The sequence below is a fragment of the Alexandromys fortis genome, unplaced genomic scaffold, assembly GCF_014885135.2.
Source record: "Alexandromys fortis isolate MF-2015 unplaced genomic scaffold, M_Fortis_MF-2015_v1.1 scaffold_63, whole genome shotgun sequence".
NCBI classification, from domain to species: Eukaryota; Metazoa; Chordata; class Mammalia; order Rodentia; family Cricetidae; genus Alexandromys; species Alexandromys fortis.
The window spans coordinates 6063992-6086981 of record NW_026067953.1 but is presented as its reverse complement, the minus strand read 5'-3'; the positions used below and the strand labels follow the sequence as shown (position 1 = coordinate 6086981).

Genomic DNA, 22990 nt, shown 5'->3' with positions numbered 1-22990 from the left:
TCTCCTCCAGAAGCCAGTCTCTCCCCAATGTCAGCTCTCTCCCATGCATAGAAGGAATGACCCACACAGCAAAGCCACCCCGAGGTCGGCTATGAAGGTGCTTCCATCTGTTAATTGCCTTTTGTCTTCTTTCAGAATTAGAAAACTCCTTTGAAAATTAGGGAGAGCAACTTTCTCTCTGAAGGCCTGTGAGCTATTTAGATGCCTCCCCGCCCATGTGTCTGTGTGCTTGTGTACTGAGTCCCTAACAGGTCTGCAGTCGTCTCTGCTTAATCTCTGCACTTGGTACATGGGCATAAGCCCATGGCCCAGAGCAGGAGGGTGCACATTCTAGGCCATGGCCGTCTTTGCCTTGTGTTGATCTTCATTCTTTTCAATGAAGCACATGGCATTTTAGCCACTCTGACAACGTAAGGCCTTTTCAACAAGTGTTACATAGCCCTAAATCTCACTTTTTGTACGCAGTATAATTTGGAAGGTTATGTGGCATACCCATTCTCACAGTACTTAGTGAAATGGAGACTTTCTTGTTTGCTAGAGGGAAAGTAGCCCCAGTGATCTGCCCTGGACACACTGTAAATTAGAGCAAACCAGGACAAAGGGGGAGCACACGTGTTGGTCTCATCCTGGAGGAATTCAGACTCAATGGCATTGCATTGGAGTGGCCGCCAGCTCCCAGCTCTGCTACCTTTTGTCTTATTTTGATTCTTGTTACTTGAGGGCTTTGGTTTGGGTTGGGTTGGGTTGGATTTTTTTGGACTGGATGTTTTTAGTGTTGAACCTTGGACCTTGAATGTGCTTTGCAAATGCTGAGCAACTGAACTGTGCGTCACTTGTAAACCCATCTTCTCGTGGTAGACAGCGCGGCTGGATGCCCACATGGGTTACTAGACAGGTTCATCTTCTCGTGGTAGACTGCGCGGCTGGATGCCCACATGGGTTACTAGACAGGTTCGTCTTCTTGTGGTAGACGGCACGACTGGATGCCCACATGGGTTACTAGACAGATTCGTCTTCTTGTGGTAGACGGCGCAGCTGGATGCCCACGTGGGTTACTGGACAGGTTCATCTTCTCGTGGTAGACGGCGCAGCTGGATGCCCACGTGGGTCACTGGACAGGTTCGTCTTCTCGTGGTAGACGGCGCAGCTGGATGCCCACGTGGGTCACTGGACAGGTTCGTCTTCTCGTGGTAGATGGCACAGCTGGATGCCCACGTGGGTCACTGGACAGGTCCAGTGCAGGATGAGTGGTGCGCACCACAGTCATCCTGAGGTGTCGGTTATAGGTCTAGTAATCTCTCTGAGTCCTCTAGAAGCAGCCATCCCAGCACAAGATGCCATTGGGCATCCGGAGGCATGGTCAGTACAGGGATAGAGCAGCAAGAGTCGGAAGTGATGGGGGAGAGCCAGGTAAATGGCCCTTTCTGTGACATCAGCTGTGTCCTCAAGATTATTAAATTCTTATTATTTTTAGTTTATAGCAGTTTCTGGATGCTGGGTATTTGTGTCCTCCTTGAAGCAAAAGGAATATCCCTGGGAATAGAGACCCTGCTGTTCATCACTTGGCCTCTGTCTGGCTATATCCCTGCTGCCCGTCCCCGGCCCGCCAGTCCAAGCATTCCTTGGGGCCAGGGACTTCCTCCATTGGCAGTTTGCATTTGGGAGAGAGGCCTGCCAACCCAGCAACAGTTGTCCTAATACTGGCCAGGAAGAAGTGGCATCAGGTGACCCGGTCCTCCCTAAGGAGAGACATGGACACAGAAGCAACCTGGGGCAGGACAGGCTATGAGGTGCACGCTGTGTGGTGGCTTGTATCGTTCTTTCTTCACTTCAGCCAAGGGGAACTCTCAGTGCTGTGCTGACTTCTCATCTTTGCTCTGGAGTCTTAGGTGACCAGGTACTAACAGCCAAGTTCAGTCTCAGTACTAACTATGACCTATTTTTTTTTTTTCAAAGTTGACGTATCCTACCCTTGACATTTATTCTTAGAGATTCTGCCTCACTGCTCCTGTAGAATGTGCCAGTGAGGCTCCTCGCCTTCCTGCCACACACAGGAAGCCTTCCTGGCTTGGGCCAGACATGGAGTTCCTTGCCTGGGTTGATCTGTGTCTTCATGAACTGATGCCAGCTCGGATCCATATTCCCAGGCCCTGGATCTCAGTCCTGATGCTCTCAGTCTGCAGCCCTCCCCAGCCCACTGCCTGCCTTTGAACACAGATTGAGGAAGTGTCCTTTGGGGCTTACTGGACCACTGGTCCCAAACCATCTTGTGCGTATTTCCTTTCCCAATATTGGAGCTGACTCTAAACTCCCCACTGAGTAACATGGGCGCTCTTAGGACCATGTCAGCTCCCCTCGTTTTCTAGACTTCCAAAGGAGACTTAAAACTTCTAGACCCGAAGCTTTTGGGAAGGCCTCTCTCATGGGAAGGTCTCCTAGAATAACAGATGGGAGTTCAGAAATGGACACGTGGCAGGTGTGTGTCTCCAGCCCTTACCCTCACCAATGAGTTGAACTCACTGCGCGCTATGGGAAGACTTAGAATCCATCGTAGCTTATTATTCTTAGCTGTGACGAGGCAGGAACGAGTGGCTGCAGAGTGACGGCTGCACCAGGAGTCCTGACTGCATCGCTCCTGAGGGGACTGTTGAACTGCGAGTCTGATGTGCTCAAGTGTTACAAGAAAAGGTCCTTAATTTTTAGAGAGTGTTTAGGAGTGAAATGTCACAATGCCTGTCATCTATCATAAATTCTCCCCCTTCCCCAGACAGACGAGCTAAGCCAATAGAGGGGAAGTCAGCAGCATCAGCGAGATGGCTCGGAGGGTGCCGAGCCCGAGTTCAACCTCAGGACCCATGTGCTTTTTTTTTTTTTTTTTATTAAAGATTTCTGTCTCTTCCCCACCGCCGCCTCCCCTTTCCCTCACCCTCCCCCAATCAAGTCCCCCTCCCTCATCAGCCCAAAGAGCAATCCAAACTGCCTAGGCTCCCACAAAACCAATAGGTGCAGTAGGATCAAAAACCCACTGCCATTGTTCTTGAGGTCTCAGTAGTCCTCATTGTCCACTATGTTCAGCGAGACCGGTTTTAACCCAGGCTTTTTCAGACCCAGGCCAGCTGGCCTTGGTGAGTTCCCGATAGAACATCCCCAATGACTCAGTGTATGGGTGCACCCCTCGCGGTCCTGAGTTCCTTGCTTGTGCTCTCTCTCCTTCTGCTCCTGATTTGGACCTTGAGATTTCAGTCCGGTGCTCCAATGTGGGTCTCTGTCTCTGTCTTCTTTCATCGCCTGATGAAGGTTAATATTCAGGAGGATGCCTATATGATTTTCTTTGGGTTCTCCTTCTTATTTAGCTTCTCTAAGAACCCGAATTATAGGCTCAATGTCCTTTATTTATGGCTAGAAACCAAATATGAGTGAGTACATCCCATGTTCCTCTTTTTGGGTCTGGCTTACCTCACTCAGGATGGTGTTTTCTATTTCCATCCATTTGCCTGCAAACTTCAAGAAGTCCTTGTTTTTTACTGCTGAGTAGTATTCTAATATGTATATATTCCATACTTTCTTCATCCATTCTTCAATTGAAGGGCATCTAGGTTGTTTCTAGGTTCTGGCTATTACAAACAATGCTGCTATAAACATAGTAGAGCATATACTTTTGTTGTGTGATAAGGCCTCTCTTGGGTATATTCCCAAGAGTGGTATTGCTGGGTCCATGGGTAGGTTCATCCCGAATTTCCTGAGAAACCTCCACACTGCTTTCCAGAGTGGTTGCACAAGTTTGCATTCCCACCAGCAATGGATGAGTGTACCCCTTTCTCCACAACCTCTCCAGCAAAGGCTATCATTGGTGTTTTTGATTTTCGCCATTCTGACAGGTGTAAGATGGTATCTTAAAGTTGCCTTGATTTGCATTTCCCTGATCGCTAAGGAAGTTGAGCATGACCTTATGTGTCTTTTGGCCATTTGAACTTCTTCTGTTGAGAGATCTCTGTTCAACTCAGTGCCCCATTTTATAATTGGGTTGATTAGCCTTTTACGGTCTAGTTTCTTGAGTTCTTTATATATTTTGGAGATCAGACCTTTGTCAGTTGCGGGGTTGGTGAAGATCTTCTCCCAGTCAGTGGGTTGCCTTTCTGTCTTAGCAACAGTAGGACCCATGTGCTTAAGGGAAAGGTTTTAACTGTTAACTTTGGCTCTTGGTGCGTTGTATTAGCCTTTTGCTTTCTGAAGGTTTGAAACTGTACAGGATAACATTTCAACAGCCAAGCCGATATGCTTATATTTGCGTTATAGAGAGACCACACTCTGGAAGCTGTGGAGGGCAGGGCACTTGGACACTCAGAATCCCTAAGGGCAGTTCAGGATGAGAAGGGCTGGGCAGGGAAGCCTGGTGCGGCTCAGTGAGGGGACTAGAAGGTGCTCTGCTGGCATCAGGCACCTGCTCCAGGAAGAGCTGTCTGTAATCCTGGCAAGTCACACATAGCTAGGCTGGAACAGTGACCTTGGGGTTGGCAGCAGGCAGTAGGTGGTAGCTGAAGCTAAGGCATAAATCCTAGAGAGGAAGCAGGAAAGAGGCCTAGGGCATAATCCATGGAATGCCAACACTTAAGGGACAGGGGAGAACAACACTCAGGACATTTAGGCTCTGGTCAGTTATGCAGACTCTACTGCCAATCCCTGTAGAAGGAATGTGGGCATAGCTCCCTGGATCCCAAGTCCTTGTGCCCGCAGTCCTCTCTGCTGTCCATGCAGGCATTCAGGCAGCCCCACTGCCTGCCCTCTGCAGAAGGAGGAGCTCAGACAGCAAAGCCTCTCGGCTAAGCATCAGGAGCAAACACAGCTTAAATTAGAGCATGGCTTCCATGCAAAGGAGCTGGTGCCCCTGAGCAAGTTGCCTTACTTCTCTGGGCCTCAGTTTCTTCTTCTGTCCATGGGGATGATGGTGATCGCCTTGGTGGACGTGAGGAATGATCACACATGAGAGCCTGAAGGACTACAGCTGTGTCTAACAATTACTGTTATCCCTGGATTCTTAGAAGTATAAGTGTCCCCTTTTCATGTCTGTCAGGTGCCTGTACCCCAGGGACAAGTAAGTAACCCCAAGCTAGTAACAACAGTAATTTTTCTGTGGGAAATCTCTGGGCATGGTGCACACATGCTCACGTGTGTGTGTGTGTGTGTGTGTGCGCGCGCGCACATGCGCGCGCACATGCACAGTGTCTGGCTAAGAATTGGCTCTTGGTAAGATCCATAATTGAAATTCTGGCCAATGTCCTTCTAAATGCAGCAGAAGCTGCTGGCCTAGCAGAGGGGAGCCAGTGACACTGGATGCGGTGTCTTTCTTCATAAGAAACTCAGCCCCTCCCTGCAGGATCCCAGGACCCTGCAGGTTCTCTCTTATCCTCTGCACTAGGCTGCCAGATCTAGACAGGTACATAGGGCTGAAACCAAAGCTCAAGCGAAAGGTCCCTGCAGAGACCTCCCAGAACAAACTAGAAGCAAAATTGGCTCCTTCCTAAGGGCAACATGCATGTTTCCTGGCCTTTCAAAGCAAGGCAGGTCAATCGAGTTATAATTGGCTCTCTAATTAGAACTCCCACAAGCTGTTAAATTCTTTACCTGCCGATTGTGTCGTATACAAAGGTGGCAAATACACTTCTGCCTTTGATTGAAGAGCCAGCTACAGCCACCAGCTTCCTGCTGGCAGCAACCCCCTCCAGTCACGGCTCCCTCACTCAGATGCCTGCTGCCCACGAGCAAGCAGGGACACAGCCCTCTGCTAAGAAATAGCTATGGGGAAGTCAGGCTCAGAAGGTCATGTTGCTGGCAACCAGCTGGAAGCTGCATAGAAGAGCAAGCCAGCCATGTTTCCAGGGTGATACATTCCTGGGGAGATAACCATAGAGCCTGGGGCCCCCTACAGGAGCTGCTCCATGCTAGACAAACTGCATCCGGTGCCCCTCTGTATTCTCGGTGCTGAAGAAAATTGGGTTTTTGTGTTGCTCCTCTCAACCCTCAAGAGGGCAGCATGGCTTGGAAACTAATGTTGGCATCTGATGGCTCTAGTGTCACCTGGAGAAACAGCAGCAGTTTCAACTGCATTTGGAAGGGAACTGGTCCCACTTACCCAGCGCTGCCAATGAAGAGGCTCCGACTGTACATACCGGGCCCAACAAACAAAGCCTTCTCCTCTAACTCCAGGCCACTGCAGCAAGCTCACGTGGGTGGCATGAAGTCCGTCTTGGTGGGAGTACTTAAACGGTGGAAAGTGGCAAGTGCCACCGTTCTGAGCTTTTGCTTTGAGAGCCATTTTAGCTGGCACAGCGCTTGCACTCATGAGCCAGATGGGGATTGTTCTGAAGGAGGGAAGCAGTGACTGTGGTAGAGAACAGCACGCAAGGCTCCAGCTCAGGAGCATGTGCAGGAGATGCGTGGTGCAGAGCAGACAGCACACCTGTCCTCTGAGTAGAGGTGGCTTCAGGAAGCCAAGGGAGGAACTGCAGAACTACCTGGACCCGGGCCAGAAAGACTGGCGGCTGGGAGCACACAGTTTGGAGCAGAAGAAACAGCATCTAGAATCTAGCTCTGACATCCTGGAGATGCGTGCGACCAGGACTTGCCGTACAGAGGCAGTCATGCCAGCCTCTTGTCTGCCCTCAGGGATAGACGTGGTCCTGGCCCAGCACAAGTGCCTCACCCCAGTTCCTGCCCTTCTCCCAGACATGGCAGCAATAAAAGTCACATGGGGAGGAAGAGATTCCCCCAGATGGCAGAGGGGACCGGCATGAGGTCTCCATGTAGACTTGTCATTTCCATGTTCTCTAGGAAAGAGGGGCTTGCTTTTAGCAACGCGTCCAGTCAGAGAACAAGAGTTGCTTGGCACAGGGTTATAGAGCAGTTGGCCTGGATAAACCAGTGCCCATAGCAGGTCACCTCTGGGTATGACCATCCAGGTTAGAGCACAAAAGAGCCGTTACCTTTCCTGAATCTCTAGACTGTACGTGGCACAGTGAGCAGGACAGCCACGGGAGTGATAGTGGATGCATTGATTTATTCTAATTTTCCAGTCTCCCTCCAAGTCATTGTTCAAGCCCCCGGGGACCCATTTTGAGCTTCTGAGAAGTAGGGCATGCTCGGTGTTGGCCACGGCCCATTCCATAAGCGGGGACCACATACAAATGAGCACGGTCCCTCGCCAGCAGGTGAGCAGCACCTCCCACGCCAGCTCTCAGCACTGCCTGGGAACTCTTGAGGAGATGCCTCTGATCTTGATGCTGATTTATTCTGCATCGCAGTGGGGAATGAGAAGAGCTCAGTGTGTGGGGGAAGCAAATACCTGCTGCTCTCTGTTCTCTCCAGGAGCTCTGCAGTGGAAACCCTCTCTACACAGCCCTATCATCCCCCAGGTCCTCACCAGGTCCCCAGCCTGGTCACTCTCTTCCTCCACCCTGGGCCTGAGTTGGGAGCACTAGAAATGATGTTTATTCAAACAAACAAGGAAAGTCTGCTTCCAAACAAACAGTCTATTTCTCCTTTCCTTGGTGAACTGCGGCTCTCCCTGCAGTGGTATACCAGCAGTGCCAGCCTGCGGTGGGGAGCGGCGGAGTGGAGCCTAGCGCTGGCCAGTGAGGGCCATCCCTCTTTCCCATCCAGATAAAGGATTATGAGTTGTCTTGTTATTTTGGGGACAATTTTTCCAAGGCTAATCATTTTCAGACTCCCCCCTTCATTGGAAAATGTCTTATCATTTCTGTTTGTTCCTGATTAAAAATGGAAAAATTGTTCCTGCCAGACCCTGGCGGGGATGGGGAAGGTACTGGCCAAAGTGACCACATCCACCCTGGCAGGTAGTAAATCATCCCGTGTTTGTATCCCAGTGAGTCAAATGATCCCATGGAGCCAGCACCTGGAGGCTCTCCTCTTTGGTTCCCTGTCTATTGAAAAGGCTGCAGGGATGCTGAGGCTTTGTGTCGTGTGGGCAGCCCTGTTGTGCTGGCACCCTCCATTTGAAGTCCAGATGGGTCCCAGAGAAGTCTCCATGCAACCTTCAGGGTTGGACGCTGACTTTCCTGAATGAAGGGACTGTCATCCCCACCCCCACAGCATGCTGCACAGGACCCAGAGTACAGTTGGCACAGAAGCTGGACAAGAGAAGTGATGGACAGGTCAAGCACATGGTACCTATCCCATAGTCACCTATGGAGTGTCTATATATCATACCAGAAATGTTCTGGGGCTGGAATGGCTTCTCATGAACAGCATGCATTGTCTGGACCCTGCGAATCCCACAGGTGGAAGGGTGAGCAAACATGGCCTCTGCCTCCAAGAGCCTGTGGTTCCTAGTCCAGCAGCTAGTGCCTTCTGCTTCATACTTGACTTTGAGCTTTCCAAGTTCCCTATAAATCCTGGAACATTCTGGCACTCAGTGAGCCCAGGCCTTTTCATCCTCCTGTTCCTGAGAGTCAGAAAGCCCAGGAGCCCTTGGGGCTACACTTAGCCATCCTCACCTATAGCCGCTCTGTGTGCAGAAGGGGAGTGGAACTGTCCCCTGGCCATGTGTGGAGAGCTCAGCCCCAGGCTTTCCTGGGGCTCTCAGGTTCGCAGCTGAAGATCAGCACTCAGCCCCTTTCTCTTGCCCAGCCTCTTCTTGTGAAGCCTTCCTGGCCACATCAGCCACTACTTCTCAAGTCCTGGGACAGCATACACGTTGAGTATATAAAGGTACTCCCAAAATATGTAGTGCTCCCAAAATACATTTTAAATAAAAGGCCTAACCAGTCATATCCTCTGCCCTTTGTCTTCTAGACTGCAAAAGTGAGACTCTTAGAGAAATAAGGCTCAGTCTAGGTTGGCAGTCAGTAGAAGAATACACAGTAGGTTGGAGGGGGAATGCCCCACCCACTGGACTGCTCCCAGTCCTACCTTCTGCCCAGGCATCTCACTAAGTTTTCTGGAGCCGGGCTTTTGCTCACGGTGTTTGGAGGAAGATGGTCATACTGAGTACAGAGAGCAAAAGGCACGGCTCCTGCCCCACCTCTCTGAGAGCAGGTTGGCACTACGGTTTGGATATATTATACTACCATAGGCTCATTTGTTTGAATACTTGGTTCTCAATTGATGGCACTATTGGGGGTGTGGGAGGATAGGTGAGACCTTAGGGATGAAGTAGGGCCTCACTCATGGATGTGGGTCACTGGGAACCAGGCTTAGGAGCAATGTCTCAGTCCCTCTGTTTGCTAGTCTATCAAGATGTAAGCAAGCGGCCTCACACTTCTGCCTCCACAGCCAAGAGCCCCTGCCTGCTGCCATGCCTTCCCTGACACAGTCTATACCCTCAAACCCTGAGCCAAAATAAGTCCTTCTTCCCTGAAGCTTCTTATCTGGTTGATGGTCATGTGATGAAGAAGAGGCCTACACCAAAAATCTGCCAGACCACTGGGAAGGGATTCCAGGCTTGGGCCACCATAGTAGGGGCCAGGGTCTCTCGGACTCCCACTCCACAGGCCCTGTGACTCTACGAAACCCTCCTGACAACTTCTCTTTTGGTTGATTGCGTGTAAATTGTTGTGACCATGACAGACCCATAATTGGAAGCCCCTGCCCTCCCCAGCCAAGGCCCTGAGGATGTGCCACCTGTGCATGTCCCCTCTGCCAGAGGAGCTGGGCATCTTATGTGCACCTGCTCAAACCAACTGTGGAAACCGTGGTCCCAGACAGCCATGCCTTTGCACACTGCCTGGGTTGGCACACCATCTTCCCAAACAGGCAGGGACAGAAGCCTCCTGTGGTCCAGGTAGGCCCCTCTTGGGAGGTAATTAGCACCACACTTTCCACTGTGTGGATAACTTGGGCCATGGGGAAGCGCTTAACTTCAGGGTTGTCCTGCCTTGTTGTTTTCTGCCTGGCTTGTTGTTGGCAAAGGTAGATAAAAATAAATAAATAAGTCAACCAGGGAGATGTATAAATAAGTCAACATGAGTCTCCTGCCCATTGCCAGTGGAAAAGTACCAGTAAGGGCAGCCAGGTAGCACCCACAGAATAGAACGCACTGACTGGGGGATGGCAGTCGCCACAGCATCTGGACCAAAGCACTTCTCTCCCAAGAGCAAATCAGGTCCAGCCTATGAGCTCATCCCTTTGCAGCAAAGCAGTTGGGGGAGGGGAAGCTAGAAACTCAGCTTGGACCATTACCAGGAACTGCCTCCACTTTCAGAGTGAGACAGATGCCTGTCCCCACATCTTGCTAAGGACCCAAGGCTTCCTTGTCACTTCCTTCACTGCCCATCAGTGGCCCTGGCTCTCTGCTCACTGCTGTCCTTTGCTGATTAAGATCATCTGGCCTGATGAGTCCTCAACTGGGTCAGATGCCAGGCAGCGCTGCAGAGGCGCTGATGCGGAGCTTCTGTGCTGTGGTTGAGTTTGTGAACATCATGTCTCAGACTGCTGCCGGCAGGGACTACCCTGGTGCTGGGATTCCCAACAGCCCCTGGCCTGGCTCCCAGGGTCCCTGCCTGCAGCAACACCAAGCACCAGGTGCTCAGAAGCCAGAGCCACCGAGTGTTCCCTGTCTCAGGCCAGGAGACAGCACTCAGACTGCCTGGGTATGATTTTCCAAGGCAGCAGGACCCCAGCGAGGGCAGAGACATAGTGTTTTCCACTCTAAAAGATGTCTCCCTCTTCCTTGATGAGCAAAATCATTGTACATTAATCCGAGGAGCAAGTCAAGGTGTCTGGGGCCAGAGCAGTGCGTCCAGGCAAAGTGCCTGCTTCTGACGTCGTTCTAACAATGACTCCCTGCTCCCCTGCCTCATTGCCTTCTGATTGGGCTTTGGCTGGTAATGAAATGACCTCATCCTCTCGAGAGCCTTGATTTGATGTGTCCACCAGAAGGAATTGGGCACATATGGGGTCTTCTGTCTCAGAACAACATTGGGGTGCCAGCATCCCCCCCAACAGTTATGTGGTTCTGGACCCAAAGTTTCAGCTTTCTCATCCATTTAGCAAGTGGGTAAGAGAGTTGTATCTTGTCTCCTGGGGTGCCGTCCTGTAGCTTCCTTCCCTCAGGCATGCTTAAGGGAACTCTGCTCTGCTCAGGATACCAGCCCAGGGCAAGAGCCACAACAAGTCCACCCTCCAGACCCATGTCTGTGTCCGGTCACAGAAAGTATGGCCCCTGTGACAGTCCTTGCCCCTGAGTCTCTAGCAGGCACACTGGTGCTGAGATACCCACAGTGCTCCATTCATGTTTATGGATAGAAGGAAAGAAAGATCTAGTAGTTGTGATTGTAGCAGAGTAGGCAGCGCCCCCTGGAGACACAGATACCAGAGTGTCTGTCCCATGGCTCACTTCTCTGGTCCCAGCATAAGGCAACTGGCTCCACCTTCATGGGTTCTATATCCACAGACTCATCCAACCATGGAGTAAAGCTGTTGGGGGGAATGCATCTGTTCAAGATACATACCGACTTTTTCTTGTCACTGTAAGTAGTTCAGTAAAGCTGCTAGCAACAGCGTTTCCATGGCAGTGGATGCAGTGCATAATGCGGAAGTGACCTTCCCTCAGAACCTGAAGATGGACCAGGGCTGGGAGTGGAGGGTTATTAGATCTCTTTATTCCTTTTCTCAATGAGACCACATTGAATAAATCTCCTTTTTCTGCTTTTCTCTTTAAAAAAAAAAGCACATAGATGATAAGCAACTAGTGCATCATCTGTACAAGAATTTCAGACGACTCACCCCCAGCAATCCTGAAGAAAGCCTGGCCTCCACCATCCTACCCCACCCATAAAATAAGGATGCAGGCCCCTGGGGTGCTCCTGTGCCCCACTCTCCACACCCCCCATTTGCATCCCGTATACCTTCTGTGGGAGGGGCAGGCTTTGGGGCACCTCAGGCCTTGGAAGTGGCTAGCCAGTTGACTGTGACCCCTCCCCAAACTGTCCCAGTGATCCCCAGTTCTCTAAAGGCCACCACCACCTATAGCTATATTACCACTAGTGCTGAGCACCCCCTTTCAAAGAAATTAGACCAGAGGAAATTGGAGGCCTGCGCTGAAGAGGTCCTTGGGCTAACACCAGACTTCTGGCGCCCCCACTGTCCATGTCAGCTGCCTGGGAGCCCATCACTCCCCCATCTCTAACTGCAGAATACACGCTAGGGTATTCCAGACGATTCTGAAGGAAGGCTGCTTTAAAAGATTCTGCTAGTTATTTCCTGAGGCCTTATGGTGACTCTCTCTGAGCAACAGTGAGGCCGCGTCCTTTGAGGACTCCATGATGCAGAATGCAGCCATATGGGGAGAGGGTGGCGTTTACCAAGCCTGGAAAGCCCAGAGGGGAGGGACGGAGGGAGGGAGGGGAGAAGCTATTCCAGAAGATTCCCTTCAGGTCCTTAAGGGCTGCCAGGTAGAAACAGAAGGGGACTTATCCACGTGACTTCAGGGGACTCAGAGAACACCAGAGCTTGAGGGTTGGATAGAAACTCTCAGGAGAGATCCATTAGTGCCAGGGCTACAGGGGGTGGGGGTTGGGGGAGATTGAGAGGGCTAGAGAATAGTGGGGGAATAGAGAGCTGCCAGTCACTGGAAAATGTGAGAATAGGAGGCTGCCTGCTGAGGCGAGCAGAAACCCTGAGCCCGGCAGCTGAGAAGAGCTGTTTCTGGAGCTGGTTGGCCCCGGGCTGACAAAGGTAAGAGGATTGTTTGCTTCTGAGTTAGTTTGATGCTGGAAGACCTAGTCTCCAGAAGGCACATTTCTTCAAGTAAAGCTTTTGACCTGGAAAAGGAGCCCCATGGGAGAGCAACCTCCTGCCCTCAGATATCACTGGTGAGCAGAGGCCTCCACCCGTGTAAGGCAGTGAGGGTCCTTCAGGAGAGGCACCAGGCCCTTCCTCCTGGTGTTTGCAGCGCTGTGGGTAAGAAGAACTTCAAAGGTTTATACTAAGTGCCAAGACCTCTGCACACCCCCACACCTCCACCCCCCTCATCCCCCAAGGCAGAAGTAGTTCCCTTCCTTACACACTGTAACCAGGTCTGGCTAGGGGCTGCTTACAAGTTAGACTATTTGTTATAGTTAGCTCGGAAGAGAGCAAGAGAAAGAGGGGGCAGCTGGCATTCAAGCAGGGCTGGGTGGGGGAGGGTGAAGAGCAGAGGCCATGGGGATTAGAGGTTACCTTTAATGTCACCCTAGTCCTGTCCATCACCGATGGAGAAAGGCCACATAGCACCAAGCTTAGCCTCACTCAGTAGCTACAGAGCTCTTTCCTCAACCCATGCTGACCTTTGGCAGGAATCCCTCCCTGCAGTGCGACAAGGGCTCTGGCAGCTGGCAGCTGGCAGCTGGCATTTCCCTCCTGTCTCTTGTCCCTGCAGCCTCCCCTCCGCTGCCCTTCAGCCCAGGTCCCCAGAGCAGAAGTTGAGCTGCCCTTGCGGTTCTGGAGGCTGGGCAGCCTCATGAATGCTCTGTCCTCACTGAAGTGCCTGGAGGCCACCCAGGGGTGGTAGCAGAAGCCATGTGTTGCTAGGGAGAGGGTTGCATGCAAACAAATTGGGGTACTGGCTGTCTCTGCATCTTAAGTGGGCACAAGTTTGTCAGGAAGGCCTTTAGGTAGACTGGATCAAAACTGTTTAAATTGACTCAAGCTAGAAAACCAGCCCTGCTCTATTCTGACCTCCGTGCTCCTTCTCCAGGGAGCCAACTGGCAGGCATGGGCAGAGTAATGCAGGCAGGTGACCGGACTGAGGACACCTAGCATAGAACCAGCCTTCCAGACTGACATGATTGTCTTGGACACATGCACTTGCCTGTCCTCCGCTCAGAGCAGACAAAGGAAACAGAAAACAGCCCAGTGTAAACCAGCCCTCACCCATGGCTCTTGGGATCAGATAGAGAAACCAGAGCAGCCCCCACTGCCACCTACAGGTGCTGTACAGTTCCTTCTGCGGGAGCCAGTGGGAAGCAGTGTGGGCTGATCCTGTCCCCTGAGCTGCAACACAAAGTGCTCATGCCTAGAACAGATGGATCTTCTAATGCTTCAGAGGAGGAGGGAGGCTGTGGTGAGGCCCAGGGAAGCCCGAGGCTCTGTGTTCCAGTGCCGTTATCCAGCCATCATGTCAAAACCATTGTCTCTGTGGCCTCTGAGCTGCTCTAGGTCACTGTCATTCTCTGATTTGAAATGGGCCTAGCTTATTCTCTTCTTTCTGATCAGGAATGTGTGCTGGTCCTCCTCCAAACTGCCATGAAGGCAGACTCGGCCTATTTACTCGTCACATAAAGCCTCTGTTTGAGCCCCAGTTCTCTGAAGCAAAGTCTTACATTGCTTCAGCTGATCACACAACTGTACCAATGCATATGTACAAAAAAGACAAACCCTTCACCTTTTCCCAGGCCAGCAAGAAGAGCCAGGGCAGCGCCCTGGTCGGTACTCAGTTAAACATGTTCTTGAATCCAAGCCTTTTCAGGGCTTGATTACTTACCCTTTCTGTCTTGATTCCTTCTCACCTACGTGGAGGTGCAGAGATGATGGAGCTCACCTGGTCCCTGCCCTGTCGTCACCCACAGGAAAGCCCAGTGAGGAAGCGGGGCTGGATGGGATTCTCTACAACCATATAAAATCTCTCAGGACAGTTAAGCACACTCTTGAAGTTACCATCAACTCCTTACACACTAAAACCTCACTCAAGCTGCTGGCCCTGGGTGTTTGTCCTCTTGCGGTTTTTGAGGAGCCAACAAACATCACTGCCTTGAGCCACTTGCCCTAACCCTGCCTCCTGCAGGGTTGCAGTAATGGCATTTCTGACCTAGAAGTGGGAACAGAGCTATTAAAAGTCCAGTGAGTAACAGATGGGCTACCTGGAGACAGTGTAGGGAGGGAGGCGGAGCGCAAGTAATCCATGCCCTGCCTGGAGAGCGCCCAATACTCGTTCCCCAGACACTGCCTGGGAAAAGTACAGCCAGCTGGAGACAGGACACCTGGCCCCCTCTACAGCTGAGCACATGAATTCTTAGCAATGGCTCTTTGAGAAGGATGCTTTCATGGTTTCTCTCCCCATGCCTGTACCCCTGGGACAGGCAAGAGATTGCAGCATGCCTTGTGCTCAGCAAATGGCTGCCCTTGCTCTTGGGTAGAGTACCTTGGAGATGCCCAGGATCCCTAAAGGACCTTTGGCCTTGTAGGCTCCTGACTCCATGAACTGCAGCCTTCCCAGAGCTCCTGTGTACTCCCTAGGCATGTGGCAAGGTGTTGAGTCTAGGGCAGTAATTACCACCACAAAAAGCGGACGCTAATTGCCCTCAAACTAGCCAAGTCCATTTTATCACATTTGAAATAACAGGTTTAATTTAATCTTTTATTTCTAATTTGGTGCATCACCAAGATCTTATTTGTATAAAACACCTGATTAGAATAATTACAAGCTTGGGAAGCTGTCTGCATTTGTGTCTGATAAAAGGGACCAGTAGGCAGCTCAGCAAAAATGAGGGGACCCAATGGTGAGGGCACACACGTGCATCACAGTTCCAGGCGCAGCTCACAAGGCCAGAGATCTGTACTAATATCCACCCTGTTCGGGATGATGGAGGCGGGGCCATCCCCCCTAGTACCTAGCACTGGAAGGGGCTGGTGTCATTAGGTATTTTCACTGCTATTTACGACAGGACCACACCACACATTGGTGTCCCGGAACATCCGGACCATCACCCCATGGGTTGTGTTCGCTTTGATACTGAGGGAACTGAGTTTGAGGGTCATGTCATCAGCTTCCATTCGTCTTGCTTCTTGGAGGGCTGAGAGCCCGTGCTCCTGACGTACCTGTGAGGGACAGTGGCTCCTGGGCTCCTCAGGGAATAGGGACCCAGAACTTAGACAGCACTGGAGTTCCAGCAGGAAGGGCTGGACTGACTGAGGTAGGGGAAGTAAGGGGCTCAGCAATGTGTCCGCTTACAGCCAACCTAGCTCTGAGAACCATGGAAAGACAGGGAGAAGAGTTAAATGCAAAGCTCCAGACTGAGGCTTCTGGTCTTTGGAGAGAACAGGCAGGGCTGTGGGCCTGGCAGCGGTGTTGGTATTCTGGTTAGAATTGCTCTTCAAGGCCAGGGCAGGGAAAAAAGGCCTCTTAGGGGCCTGGGTCACACGTCCAATTCGCAGCTACTTCTGGCCAATCCTTTGCTTATCAAGAGCATACTGTGGTGGTTCCTACAGTGTGACAGCGCTTCCAGATGGGCTTGGCATGACACACTGCAGCCCCCATAAGCCTCAGGAATCAATTCCAGAGAACACATTGCTTGTTCCAAGGTTACCTGAGCAGCGGAATGTCCTCTGCTCTGTGCCCTGGAGCCCTCACAGCAGGCTGCACTGTGATCAGTAGCTGCTGCTGCAAAGCAGAAGCCCTAGCCTAGGGCTGGGGCTGCTTCAGCAGAGTGAAACCAGCGGCCATTGCGAGAACAGTCCTCCAGGTTCCCACACTGGCCCACTTTTTGGCTAACAGGACACCCCAGCAAGCCCAGGCAATAGAAGGCAAGGAGTCCTCCTGGGCCATGAATAAATGAGCAGCATGTTCCCAAGCCGCAGGCCACAGCCAGAGAATCCTGTCCTTTGAATAGGAGCCGTTTCCCAATTGTAGCATGCTGAGGACCAATGCGGTCATCAACCTGTGACCCGAGAAGCAAAGAAAACAGTGTGGCTACTTCATGTAGCCTACATACATTGGAGTGTGCTATCAGAGAACCCACAGAGCCGCTGCCGTAGCCACGGCTTCAACCTTGGGTCACCTCTGAAAGCCGCAGGGCCTCTGGACCCAAAGCACAGAACAGGCATCTTGTTCCCACAGCAGAGAAGTAAGCAGCCTTTGTGCCTTCCAAGGTGGCCTTTCCCTTGGCACTTGCCAGAGCCATGCAGTGTGTCTCCTCACCAGGAAAGCCACCCAGTGCCCTTTTCTCAAGTGTGTTCAGAATCATGGCATACCGGATGCATCTTGAGAGACGAAATGGATCCCTTTTGTGGCCCCTCCACACTGCTGCTTGCTGCCCCCTTACAGACCCTGTTTGCATCTGTTTCCTGTTGGCTACCTGGAAGATTCAAGGGAGAGCTAGACTGATAGCACCTTCTAGAAGGAGCAGAGAGGAGCTCTTTGGCCTTGATGTGTGGCTTTCTGGCCCCTGGGGTTGGCAAGCGATGATGTCGGGTTGTCATGTTTCTTCTAGAGGAGGTCTGGGTGGGGAGCGGCATCAGACAGTGGGTGCTGCTGTTGTCCCACCACCTGCCATCGCCCCCACCATCCATCCTCACACAGAGAGGTGTGAACAAACCCAGGAGCTAGGAAAAGGGATTCTGCAGTGGTCCATATGCACCCCAGTGGCACGCTACTCTGGGGGAGCCATTTTTTGCTCACCTGAAAAGGTGGAGCCACTGGATACAGTGACGCAGCTGGAGCTCACTGCCCTTTAGACAGTGAAAGTATCCCTCAGCCTAGTACGCACTGGGCTTAGCATGCCTCCCGAGATAGCTATGATGTCCCCTACGGAATCCAGTGCCCACAGGACAGGGCTGGGCCTGCCGCAGACACTGGGCAAGCATTTGCTATCTGTCCTTAGTTATCATACTCATCCCTTCAGGAAGGCCAGTCCCACGGCTGAATATCTTCCTATTCTACCCAGTTCCCTTCTCTCTAAGAGGCCTAGAGAGGCTGAGAAGAAATCCATGTGCACTGGGACCAGGTCTCTGTGATGGCCTCGCTGCCACTGCCAACGGCACCAGTCCTCCTTGCTCCTCCTCTTCCATTTCTTTTCCCTCTTCTGCTCCCTCTTCCTTCTCACCCACCAAGACACCCTGAACCCTGCTCCCCTCACCCCAGAGCTAGGATTCTCCCTCTGGAGCCCCCGTGGAGGACCTCCACAAGGTTTCTGGGCTATCATCCCACTGACCACCAGCTCGTCCCAGCGGGTGACTCAGAAGTCAGTGCTGCTGTCTAGGCATCCGCAGAGCACATGCCCTAGGGAAGAGGCAGCTGAAGCTGCCCGCTGGGCCTAGGTACCACCTGCTGCAGGCACTTATTCCATGGGTGCTCTGAGAGTGAGCACCGCCCGCTTCTGTACTCAGGGTGCCATTACCTGAGGAGCTCAGGCCACAACTGCCGCTGTCTGTGCCACTGCGCCTGCCACTTCCGCTCCTCAGACTTGGCCCACTGCTCTTGCCTGGTGGGAGAGAAAGCTAGGCCCACTTTGGGGGAGCACACGCTGTATATAGAAAGAGCAAGACTTACTGGGTGAGCTGGGGTTAGATTTGAGTGATGTCAGGTCATGCCATGTTCTCAGGCAGGAAGATTATCATCATAAAGCTGTGAGCTTCTCCATGTATACGTGGAAATTCAGTGTAAGTACAGTTGACTCCCAAAGGGACTAACCAAAGGATTGCCACATTTGTCTGAACAGTTCAAGGCAAGGTGGTCAGGAAATATTTAAAAGCAAAGGGTAGAGAGGAAAGCCTGCGAATCTACCAATTAAAATATGACTCATAGTTGTGGAAATTCCAACAGCATGATGCCAATCTAGAAGGTAGCCATGTGGCTCAGTGGAACATAGTGGATGGCCCCTGCGTCCTGCTCCTGTCTGCTGTAAGGCAGAGCGTGAATGGCAGGCAGGATTAGCCGCTTTGTGTCTTGCATAGCAGCAGAAATCCAGACCTGTCTGCCAAGGCAGAATAAACTCCTTAAGACTGGACAAGTCATGGGTACGCTGTGAGGAGTTGGTCCTCTGGAGGGTTAACCCTCTCCAGATTTACAGCTACTCATGAATTTAATTTAAATGCCAGGAACTTCGGGGCTGGGCATGACTCCGCAGTTCAGAATACTTACTGCTTTTGCAGAGGACCTAGTTTCAGTTTCCAGCATCCAAACTCTGTCTTGCAAACAACTGTAACTTAGTTCCAGGGTGCTGTGCCTTCTGGCCTGAACACACATATGCACAAAAGTAATAATACTTAAATGTGGGAGGAGAACCTTGGTTCAAAGAAGATGACAGCACAGTCTTCTAAAGAATACAGGGAATCCGGCTCTCCTCGGGTTACTAAAGAAATGCAGACCTCAGCAGGGAGGACCACTCACTGCATCATCTTAGAAATTCAGACCTCAGCAGGGAGGACCACACACTGCACTCATCTCAGAAATGCAGACCTCAGCAGGGAGGACCACTCACTGCACTCATCTCAGAAATGCAGACCTCAACAGGGAGGACCGTACACTGCAGAGATGGAAGGGATAGGGGAGTTACCTACTGACCTCTGGAGCACCAGACCAGCAAAGCTGACCCTCACAGAAAATGTACAGCAGGCTCGAGAACTGTAAAAGGAGTCGTGGCCTCTACTTGCCACCTCGGAGATGTTTACCCTAAAAAGGGACTCTCCAAATGACCCAAGGCCACTGTGAGGGATGCTGATGACTCTGGGCTCCCCCACCCTTCATCCTCCACCCAGATCAATCCTCCGTGTCTGTTAATGAACAGACCATGAGGGTTTTTCAGTAAATGTATCTTACTAGAGGTTGTCGGGCACAGCAGACTGACAGTCTGGTCAAGAGTAGCTGCACATGCCTTTGGAAGGCAGAGGCAGGGAGACAGACCGGCACGGATTCGCGGTCAGAGTAGTCTACAAAGTGGCTTTCCTAAAAGAACACAGGAGCAGTTTCTGGAAAAATGGCGGTGGCTTTGTGACACTCGAGAGCAGAGGCTGCCATGGCCTCAGTGTGTCTCCACAGGAAGGAGAGGCTAGTGACATAAGAGTGTGGCCAACACATACGCTCTGACGGGAGCTGAAAGGCCGCTCTGTCTGCTGAGCCTGGCTGAGCACTGGACATTAGCATAAGGCACCTGATTAAGGCGGTAAATGTCATGACTAGTGATGCCACGGATGACAGACCTCCTCCCATATAGGCCGGTGTCAGCTAGGACACCGCAGATCAGCCACACTGGGTCACCACAGACTTTCTAATTGGTTGATTCTTGATACACTTTCAGATGATCCATATAAATATAAAATTGCCTTTTGTTTAGTTTTTTTTATTTGGGGATGGTATAGTTGTTATTTTGGTTTGGTTTTCGTTGGGGAGGGTTGCTTTGTTGACACTGTCTCACTGAAGCCTTCACACTCGCTACCATGCACCTGGATGAAACTGCCATGTTTGTTGTCAAAGGTAAATGGGTTTCCACAGTTTCATGTGGTCAAACAATGTCTTAAATCTTGCCCCTAAGCCCAGGAGTAGGTGAGAACTTGCTGTGTGTCTAGAGAAGAGATAACGTTCCTGCCTCCAGGGTCCTCCTTGAGTGTCTAACTCTGTCTCCACAGGCCCTGGTCCTTCACCAGCTGGGCCGCTACAGTCTAGCTGAGAAGATCCTCCGGGACGCAGTGCAGGTGAACTCGACAGCCCATGAGGTCTGGAACGGGCTGGGCGAGGTCCTCCAAGCTCAGGGCAACGACGCAGCAGCCACAGAGTGCTTCTTGACGGCCTTGGAGCTGGAGGCCAGCAGCCCTGCTGTACCCTTCACTGTCATCCCTCGAGTGCTCTGAAGGGCCACCCACCTCACCTGCCACACGGGCCCAGGGTGCTCCGTCACCCAGTGGGCGGATCTGCAGTATCGAGGCCCTGGATGGATGTTTGACCACAGCGGAACCACGCCAACCCTGAATCATCGCTCTCCCCTCTTGCATTCATTCATTCTTGTCGTTTTTGCCAGATCCATGATCATTTTCTGAACCTACCGATGTCATTCAAAATGGATTATGTGCCATATTCGGTTAGCTGCCACCTGAGTTTTAAGTAAGATGATTATGGACTTAATCAGCGAATGTAGAATATATTCCAGGTTAAAATTCCGCGGCAGAAGGGATTATTTTTATCAGTGCTGTAATGAAAGCAACTGTCCTGTCCTCTGTCCCCTCCACCACCTCTCCTGCCCCTTCCTTGGCCCAACACCAAATGTGAATTTTCTGGTTCCCACCTCAGTACTCGTCCATGCCAGGACACCAGCTGACGACTTCTCGGTCTGTCGTCCACGGTTGTACCATGTGGTGAATTACTGTTCTCCTAGAGCAAAGCCTGAGTCTAAGAATATTTATATTTTACCAATATATGGCTGTTACAAGAGAAGGAAATATGAGTTATTTAAGTTTAACTTTTTTATGTGAATTCAGAGTTTATTTATCGATGGAAATATGTACAAAGAAGCTTCAAATGGAATATTTACCGACATTCCTTATACATGACAGACACTTGGCTAAACAGGAAGATGATGTTAATAAAAAAATGATTTTTAAATGGACCCCTGGCTTTTGTGTCTCACGAAGCTGGCAGACCAGAGAACAGCTGTTGGCTCATCTGTGGGGTGTAGACTCTCCCATTCCAGGGCCTGCTCTGGACAGTCTGTCTGGGCACAGTGAGGTCCTCCCCCATCTCCGCAGACAGCAGCTCGAGCTGGGCGAACTCTTTATGCCTTCCTTCCCAGCCTCTAGCTCATTACATCCGTCTGTGTGTCAGGTCCCAGCGGCCCTGGGCTGTCTCGTCTGTTCTCTGACCGCCATGCCTTTCTCAGCTAAGGGCATCACTTGCTCTCTCACTCACTCGTTCCTTCATGGGTAAGGAGTCATAGAAAGGTCAAGACACTCACTTTGGGGAACTACGTGGCCAAAAAGGGCATTGAGTTGTGAGCCTAAGAGCCTTTGCCAGATTTCAAGGTCTGCCCTGTGAAGAGGGGCTTTGGGGCCTGGGCCATGTGTGAGATACCCTAATCCCAGCCATGCTGATCGTGACCTAGACAAGTCCTGAGGAAAAGCAGGCGAATGTAGGCATGGTAGAGGGCGATGACCAAGCCAGGTCACGGGCACAGTGAGGGGCCATGCTGCCATCTCAGAGAAGATAGGCAGGCATGCGTTTCTTATAAAGCAACATAAGCTGGAGGAAGCTGGGTGGGTTCATGAAGAAGGGACACCCCCCAGAACAGCTGAAGCAAAGGCCAGAGCCCAGAGGACACCCTGCCCTCAAAGCCCCCAGCACAGCCACACGAGGCTGGAATAAACGACACGCTGGCTGAAGGCCTGGGGCAGTAAAGGGGCCTCCTAAGAGGAGCCGGCCATGTGGCCTGCCGCCTCTCTTTGATGTCCTTCTCATGATGGGGAGCATCCCAACATCCACTGCTTTCTAGATCTCAACCAGCTTCATTGTTGCCCCTCCCAACCACTTCTCAAGGCCAGGATGGAGGTTGTTCAAGGCAGGGGTCTCTGTGTGGGTTGACGATGGCCTCCCCTGCATCCCCAGCAGTTGACAGGATGCCTGGGGCCTCGGAGAAAAACTCTTGCCAGTTTTTCTGCCCCACTAGTCACTCATTTCCTGCTGTTCCCACCCACACGTCACTGTCACCGGATGGAAGCCGGAAAGGGACATCCTGCAGACACCCCATGCAGACATTGGGGCTTCCAGAAAGCCAGGCTGTGGCCCCCTCTGCAGGGGCTTGCCCTAGGAGACTCCCACTAGCTCTGCGTCTCTCCCGTGATCCCTAGTCTCCCTCTCAGGGCTGTCTGCCAGATGGGGACAGTTGCCCCTCAGCAGCCTGCTTCTGGGTTAAGCCTTGAGTCCACAGGCAGCTATCAGGGGTGTGGGGTACTAGGCAGAGAACACCGAGGATTCAACATGGATGCCATCCAGAGCTTCGGTGGGTGCAGGCATGGGTCCTGACTGGAGCTGGAGACGAGGTGGCAGGAAGGTGGTGGGCACTTTCTGCAGATCCGCTCCTCACCCCTACCAGGAGCCTCAGCTAGCCATCTGGTTATCTGCAGTTTCTCCATATCCAGGCTGCCATCTGGCCCCTAACACTCCCTGAAAATAATAGGGTTCCCTAGCGACCACTGGGCAGTGGGGCACACAAATCTGGCTGGAATCCCAGCTCTGACTACTTATGTCACCTCTAAAGGAGAAGGGACCTTCATCTCCAGTTTCCAAGATGGAGGC

At 51.7% G+C, this 22990-nt stretch overlaps 1 protein-coding gene across 4 annotated transcripts in view; it reads left to right on the top strand.

Moving 5' to 3' along the window:
- Positions 1-21308, top strand: part of Ttc7b (tetratricopeptide repeat domain 7B) — a 213169-nt gene extending 191861 nt beyond the window's left edge. For all 4 annotated transcript variants that reach the window (XM_050151530.1, XM_050151527.1, XM_050151528.1 and 1 more), the window contains one exon: positions 20335-21308. In XM_050151530.1, coding sequence (XP_050007487.1) covers positions 20335-20556 — 222 coding nt within the window. In that variant the 3' untranslated portion in view covers positions 20557-21308. The remainder of the gene's footprint in view (positions 1-20334) is intronic.
- Positions 21309-22990: the final 1682 nt, after the last annotated feature.